General features: G+C 44.1%; 1 protein-coding gene across 1 annotated transcript; it reads left to right on the forward strand.

Moving 5' to 3' along the window:
- Positions 1–6,708: 6,708 nt before the first annotated feature.
- On the forward strand, positions 6,709–7,638 carry LOC120989451 (olfactory receptor 11L1-like). The gene has a single exon (XM_040417561.1). It carries the CDS (start codon positions 6,877–6,879, stop codon positions 7,636–7,638), a length of 762 nt encoding a protein of 253 aa, XP_040273495.1. The 5' UTR covers positions 6,709–6,876.
- The last annotated feature ends 890 nt before the right edge of the window (positions 7,639–8,528 follow it).

Raw genomic sequence — 8,528 nt, forward strand, 5'->3', positions numbered from 1 at the left:
GGCCTAAATGTGACAGTCACTGATGCTTGTCTAATCCCAGATGTGCAGTATATTAGAGTTTTTTTTCACCCTAACTAAAAAGCTGTATTTCTGTCCTAAATGTGACAGTGACTAATGCACGTGTAATCACAGATGTGCAGTATATTAGAGGCATTTTTCACCCCAGTATGCCAAAGCCGTATTTATGGCCTAAATGTGACAGTGATTTATACACGTGTAATCACAGATGTGCAGTATATTAGAGGGTTTTTTCACCCTAACCAAAAAGCTGTATTTCTGTCCTAAATGTGACAGTCACTTATGCACGTGTAATCCCAGATGTGCAGAATATCAGAGGCTTTTTTCACCCCAGTATGCCAAAGCTGTATTTCTGGACTTGCAGATAGCTTATGCTGGTGCACTATGGTTGCATAAAATGGCTGCCGATCATGTATTGATATTGATGAAATGAAGACAAAAAAGTTCCTTTTCAGCAGTAGTTGGCTCAGGGCAGGCTTAAAAAAATTGTGCACTGCACCCACAAAACACTTTTTCGGTAGATCGCTGAGTACATAAACCAGTTCTTGATAAGATTTCTCCCTGATCTCTCCCTCACAGCAGCTGCAGCCTCTCCCTACACTAATCTGAGCAGAGTGACGGTCACATGCTGCAGTTGGCCAATCACAGCCATGCCAATAGTAGGCATGGCTGTGATAGTCTTTTGGGGCAAGTAGTATGACGCTTGTTGATTGGCGTTCGGGTCCGGGTGCAGAAAACCATAAAGTTTACAGTTCGGGTTCGCTCAACTCTAATTGAGAGCAAAATACCAAAAAATAAAAGGTTGAATAAAGAAAAAAAAACAACACATTTTTTAAAAACCTCAAATAACAAGTGGCTTTTAAAAGGGTTGTCCGATTTCAGGGCTGAACCTGGATATAAGCCCTCCTTTACTGCTTTAGCATGTACGAGTGGAGCGTTTCCCTGCTTTGATGCTCCTCTTGCTTTGCGTCGCATTGCGCAGGGCAAAGTCTGTTTGTTGTGAGCTGGTGATGTACCAGACTTCATATCCAGATCCGGACTGGGGATAAAAACCAGCCCTGGAAAAAGTTGCATACCAGCCCCACAGCATTGCGTCATTATTTACTTGTTTATAAAAGGGGAAAGCATTCATTTTAAAACACGTGTGTAAACACGAATATGAACTTTGCCCCACAATAGCTCTTTTGTAGAACTCCCATTGTTCATATTATCACAGTAGACCAGCTTTTCCCTACCAGAATGCCTCCAGCTGTTGCAAAACTACAACTTTCAGCATGACCAGACAGCGTTTGGCAGAGAACCAGTCAGTGTCTGGTGCCTGGGCTGGCACACTGGGCGCACAACATGACTCGGCATTTCCCCGACCTGGATTACACCTCGGCTCTGCCCCTCTCCAATATCAACAACACGTGAGCGGAACCTATAGGAGAACTCAATACAGCAGTCCAGTACAACGACCACAGCATTGGGCGTGAACAAACTACTTAAGTCCCAGGAGGAACCTGAGGCCTAATGACAATTCACGCTCTCATACACACCACGGTGACAGTAGGTTGGTTGAAATGCTGAGGTAATATGGCTTCAACCACCCTTTTACCTGTCAATAAACTTTTCGGTAGAAGAACGAAGACTTTTCAGCGTTTTCTCACACCGGCAGCAGCAGTGAATCAGCCAGATTTCATTCAAAGCAATGCACACAGAGCACTTCCGGCTGTAAGGCTACGTCACGTCCGGTCTCTTGCAGGCAACCAATCAAGGGGGAGCATAAGGATACTTTCACACTAACGGTAGGGACCTCTGGCAGGCTGTTCCGTCGGGTGAACAGCCTGTCGGATCCGTCCTGCCACTAGTGAACATGTGCCCCCGGACTGCCGCTCCGTCCCTATTGACTATAATGGGGGAAGGGGGCGGAGTTCCGGTGAGGCACGGCAGCGCACGGTGAGAGGCTGCCAGAATAAATGTCGGACATGTCGAAGTTTTATTCCGGCAGCCTCTAGCTGTGCCTCGCCGAAACTCCACCCCCGCAATAGTCAAAGTGGACGGAGCGGCAGTCCGGGGCACATGGTCACTAGCGGCAGGACGGATCCGACAGGCTGTTCACCCAACGGAACAGCCTGCCGGAGGTCCGTGCCACTTGTATGAAAGTAGCCTTAGTGTCACGATAGGTAGGTAAGCGGGGAAATAATCAAAAACGGGAAAACAAACAGAACAAATGACTAGGCCCAAAAGCTAGGGAGAAAAGGGTCACCTCCTAGCGATCCCTAAAAGCTTTCCCTAAACTGCTGTGCCCATGTGCATACCCTTAGGGTGGATATGCACATGCCATCGTGCCTAAACCTAAACACCCTGGGCAAACTCTAAGCAGCAGAGAAAAGGGAAGAGGCGACCTGCTTCTTCAAACCAGGAGGAAGCAAGCGTCTCCCTAGAGGCCTAGATAAAACACACAAAGGGAAATAAAGGAAAGGACTTATCTTGAACAGAGCTGAAGAAGACGATCCACCACAAATCAAGAGCTCCCAGAAAAGAACTATAACCCGCACAGGCCACTGGGATGAGGGGGGGTAAATAGCCTCACTAACAATGAAACCCAGTGCACCTGAGGGAAGGTGGATTCTGCTCAAACCTAAATCAAAACAAACAGAGAAGTCAGACATGTGCTGCCAATCTGACAGACCTTCGCACATTCATAGGGCAAGGTGTGACAGTACCCACCCCCCCCCTTCTACGGGTGACCTCCGGGCACCCGGGACCAACTTTATCCGGGTGTGTCCTGTGAAAGGCCCTCCCCAGGCGGCTAGCACTCCCATCAGCAGCCGTAACCCACATTCTTTCTTCGAGACCGTATCCCTTCCAGTGCACCAGGTATTGGAGAGAACCCCGAAGAACACGTGAGTCAAGAATCTTGGAGATTTCAAACTCCAAATTGCCATCCACCAGGACAGGGGAAGGTGGCAATGGAGATGGTTCCACAGGTTCCACATATTTCTTAAATAAAGACCTGTGAAACACATTATGGATCTTCCAGGTCTGCGGAAGATCCAGACAAAACACTACCGGGTTGACAATTTTGTAAGGGCCAATAAATCTTGGACACAATTTCCAAGATGGTACCTTCAGCTTAATGTTTCTTGTGGACAACAACACCGAATCACCCACACACAGGTCCGGACCAGTCATAAGTTCCTGTCAGCCATCCGTTTATATCTTTCACCCATCTTTTCCAAATTAACTTGGATCTTCCGCCGGATAGATGACAAGGCGGAAGAGAATCTCTCCTCTTCTGGCATCCCAGAAGATCCAGTCCCAGAAAAAGTACCAAACTGTGGGTGAAAACCATATGCGCCAAAAAATGGCGACTTATCAGTGGACTCCTGTCTATGGTTATTCAAGGCAAATTCGGCTAGAAACAAGAACGATGACCAGTCATCCTGGTTCTTGGCAAGAAAACACCTCAAATAGGTCTACAGGTTTTGGTTAGTGCGCTCTGTCTGACCATTCGACTGGGGATGAAAAGCCGAAGAAAAAGACAGTTGAATTCCCAGACGAGAGCAGAACGCCCTCCAAAACCTGGAAAAAAATTGCGTCCCCTATCAGACACCACATCAGAGGGAATGCCATGTAGTTTCACAATGTTATCAATAAAAACCTGAGCGAGAGTTTTGGCATTGGGCAAGCTAGGCAACGGTACAAAGTGGGCCATCTTACTGAAGCGGTCCACTACCACCAAAATCACAGTTTTCCCAGAGGAACTCGGTAAATCGGTAATAAAGTCCATGGACAAATGCGTCCAAGGACGAAACGGGATGGACAAAGGAAGAAGGGATCCTGAAGGCCGAGTGTGAGCCACCTCCGCGCGTGCACAAGTCTCACAAGCTGTGACATAACCCTCCACACCCTTGCGCAACCCTGGCCACCAGAATCTCCGGGAAATAAGATCTATGGTGGATTTGCTTGCAGGATGTTCCGCAAGGACCGTATCAATATGTTCCTTGAAGACCTTGTATCGCAGTTCAGCAGGAACAAACAACTTGTCTGGAGGACAAGAATCAGGAGCCTCCTCCTGGGCCCCCAACACCTCCATCTCGAACTCGGGGTACAGAGCGGAAACCACCACCCCATCAGCCAAAATCAGAGTGGGATCCTCAGAATCACTTTCCCCAGGAAAACTGTATGACAACGCATCTGCCTTGACATTTTTAACCCCAGGGCGAAAGGTGACCACAAAATTGAACCTAGTAAAAAAACAGTGACCATCTAGCCTGTCTAGGATTCAGGCGTTTAGTAGACTGCAGGTAAGCCAAATTCTTGTGGTCAGTATATACGGTAAAAGAATGAGTACCCCTCTCCAATCAATGACGCCATTCTTCAAAGGCCAATTTAATGGCCAGCAACTCTCTATCTCCAACATCATAATTTCTTTCAGCGGCCGAGAGTTTCTTGGAGAAAAAAGCACACAGATGACATATGCTAGGGGATCTACCCTGTGACAGAACTGCTTGGACCCCCACTTCTGATGCATCAACCTCCACGATGAACGGTTGAGACACATCAGGTTGCATCAGAGTGGGAGCAGATGCAAAACATTTCTTAATAGCAGAAAAGGCCTGTAATGCCTCATCCGACCAGACAAAAAAGTTGGCGCCTTTTTTAGTCATATCTGTCAAAAACAAAAACAAACATAACAAACGACTAGGCCCAAAAGCTAGGGAGAAAAGGGTCACCTCCTAGCGATCCCTAAAAGCTTTCCCTAAACTGCTGTGTTCACCCTGGGCAAACCCTAAGCAGCAGGGAAAAGAGAAGTGACGACCTGCTTCTTCAAACCAGGAGGAAGCAAGCTTCTCACTAGAGGCCTAGATAAAACACACAAAGGGAAATAAAGGCGAGGACTTATCTTGAGCAGAGCTGGAACAGACGATCCACTACAAATCAAGAGCTCCCAGAAAAGAACTATAACCCGCACAGGCCACTGGGAGAAGGAGGGAAAAATAGCCTCACTAACAATGAAACCCAGTGCACCTGGGGGAAGGTGGATCCAGCTCAAACCCAAATCAAAACAAACAGAGAAGTCAGACATGTGCCGCTAATCTGACAGACCTCCGCACATTCACAGGGCAAGGTGTGACACTTAGATACACAACTGTGTTACGCTGCCGACAACATAAGTGCTCTATGGAATGCTAGAGTGAAATCTGCTATCATAACATACGTCTGTAGTACAGGAGCCATGTTTGGTGCGCTTTTTTGTATTTATGTACTGAGTAAATGGCAAGCTACAAGGAAATTGTGACTGCTTATCATGTTAGTGGTGTATATGTTGCTGTGTAACGTCCGTCAGTCAGCTACACGCCTACACCTTCCAAAAGGGCCTTTATGATAGCAGTACACCCCACCAGGACATATAGATATAAGTAATGTGAAGCCACCAGTCCCCTCGCTGCTATACTGGACCTTTCTGAGTCTGGGGCACGCTTTGAGTGGGTACTCACCAGAACCGGCCAACACCAGCAGGCTGACATGGCTTTTCTTGCCGGGTTTGTAGTCTCCCGACCCCCGCAGCATCAGCAATATCCTCAGCTCCTGCACTAGGACAGTGAGCAGAAAGCCGACTCCATCAAGCCCAGTACTCTGTGACTGGCCGCCCTGGAACGCACAGCCATTCTGCATTGGTGACGTCAGGAGATTAGCGTCCTGCCATGGAGGAGCCTACTTGCTGTACATTACCGGGCTCCCTGTTAGGCAGAAGTCTCCACCTAGCATACTGCGCAATATTGCCCTACGCAATGTAACACAAGGCAAGGGGAGCATCGAAGAAAAGAAATGGTCGACTAGTACATGCTAAAGAAGTGAAAGGGAGCTTAAATCTGGCTTCAGTCCTAAACCTGGACACCACTTCCCTAACCAATACTACAAGTTACGAGACAAGTTATGTGTTCAAAATGTTTAACTATTGCATCACATTCCCTAATTGAACACACTTTTAATTCTCATTTTATATTTATAGTCTTGGTGACTTAACAAACAGGACTCATGAGACAAGGAGAAAAAAAAAATCTCCCAAGACTTGTTTATCTGCCACCTTGCCTCCGATTCAGTATAAAAATCTGAGCGGATTCCCATTATAGCTCGTACTCACATGTCTGATACCCACATAACAAGACCGTGCTGCTGTCTATTGCCTCTGGGACATCATTTTCATCGAAGAATTAGGATTCAAAAGAATCACGTCTGAAAATGAATATTGAGATAAAAGAAATATCTGATGTAGGTATTGTTAATGTAATAATTCACAATGAATTCTGCTTAAGATTCCTTTCAGATTGTCTGAATGTATCGATTAGGAAAAACAGGCAAATGTGTTCTCATTATTGTCTAACTAAAATGTGACTTTAGAGGGGAGAGTTTGACCATTGACATTAAACAATAAGCTGATTTGTATTTTTTGTCTATTTTAGGCTACTATTTTATTTTTCTTGTTCATTCAAAAATGTGTCAAAAATATCTGATTTCTTTATATTACTCAATGACTCCATACAGTGGTTTTATTAATTTTAAAGACATAAAGAACTAGATATTACAGTGTATTCGGTGGCCTATTATTTTTGCCATGAACATGAATTAATAACCATCTAGCTATTATATGTTGTTGCTTTTGGTTTGTTGCAGCATAACTACTGTATGTTCTATGTGCAGGAGAACAATCTAACTGTGGTCACTGAGTTTTACATTTTAGGATTTCAAGTCAGCCAAGATTTAAGAATTTTCTTATTTTGTCTTCTTCTGGTGGTTTACTGGGTAACAATATGTGGTAACCTCCTTATCATCACCCTGGTGTCCATCAGCAAGAACCTCCACACCCCAATGTACTTCCTTACCTCACAACTGTCCCTCAGTGACATCTTATTGATCTCAGATATTGTCCCCAACCTGCTCTATATCCTACTGAATAATGGAAGGACCATTACTATTTTTTATTGCATCACTCAGTTGTATTTCTTCTGTGCCTCTGAAGTATTTGAGTGTTTTCTTCTCGCTGTGATGTCTTATGACAGATATGTGGCCATCTGTAATCCACTTCGCTACTCCAGCATCATGACAGGAGGATATTGCATAATTTTGTCTATAAACAGTTGGTTGCTTGGATTTTCTATCATTTTGATTTACATCATAAAAACGACAAAACTAAATTTTTGTGGGCCAAATATCATTGACCATTTATTCTGTGATCTTATTCCCTTACTAGAACTTGCCTGTTCAGACACCTCTGTTCTCCACTTAGTGGTTTATGTTATGGCTATACCAATTGTAATAATGCTAACCACAATCATTGTAGTGTCTTATACATATATTATTTTAGCAGTCTTAAGGATCCCATCCAATACTGGTAGACAGAAAACCTTCTCCACCTGTAGCTCCCACCTCATTGTGGTTTCCACATTCTACTGGACTATCTTCAGTATTTATATTGTCCCATCGAAAGGCCTGACAAACACCATAAGTAAAATCCTCTCCCTGTTCTATACTGTCTTTACTCCTTTGATTAACCCCATTATATACAGTCTGAGGAATAAAGACATTAGAGAAGCCGTACAAAGAACATTTCAAAAGCATGAGATCTGGTAAATTAACAAAACAAGGTGTTGTATGCTGAATTTTTCATATTGATTGGTTAAGCAAAAAATATATAAAATAAAATAATCATTATCGTAATATCTACAATTGCAATAAAAAGTAAATAAGCCCTTCAGAATAATATGGATTTCTCCATTGGTTAGGGTACTTTCTCCCTAGCATTTTTTTTTTCCGGTGTTGAGTTCCATCACAGGAGCTCAATACCGAAAAAAAAAAACTGATCCTAATGCATTCCGAATGGAGAGCATTCCGTTCAGTATGCATCAGAATGCATCAGTTCAGTCCCTCTTACGTTTGCCTAAACACTTGCTGGAATGCCGGATTGGCATTAATTTCCATTGAAATGTATTAGTGCCTGATCCGGCATTAAGTGTTCCTGCAAAACGGATCCGGTTTTCCAGTCTGCGCATGCGTAGACTTTTAAAAATGCTAAAAAATATAAAATTCAGGATCCGTTTTTCCGGATGACACCGGAGAGACGGATCTGGTATTTCACTGAATTTGTCAGATGGATCCGCATCCAGATACGTCTGACAAATGCCATCCATTTGCGTCCGGATTGCTGGATACGGCATGCAGTTCCGGCGACGGAACTGCCTGACAGAATCCTCCGCCGCAAGTGTGAAAGTAGCCTTAATAATAATCTGCGGTCTGATTGTTATATAAGTCACAATCATAGACAAACACAATCTAACAAAACTAAACAGTTTGTACCATTCATGTGTTTCATTGAGCACTTTACGGTAAACATAATAATTAATTCTGTAGAAATCCTCCACCTATTGTTTTTTGAAGCTGGAAATAATATTTGTACCATGTTTAAAGTTAATTTTGGATCATTCCCCATGTAATTGTGTTTCTGCTCTTCAGGTCATGCTACG

Source organism: Bufo bufo, chromosome 1 (genome assembly GCF_905171765.1).
Source record: "Bufo bufo chromosome 1, aBufBuf1.1, whole genome shotgun sequence".
Lineage (NCBI taxonomy): Eukaryota > Metazoa > Chordata > Amphibia > Anura > Bufonidae > Bufo > Bufo bufo.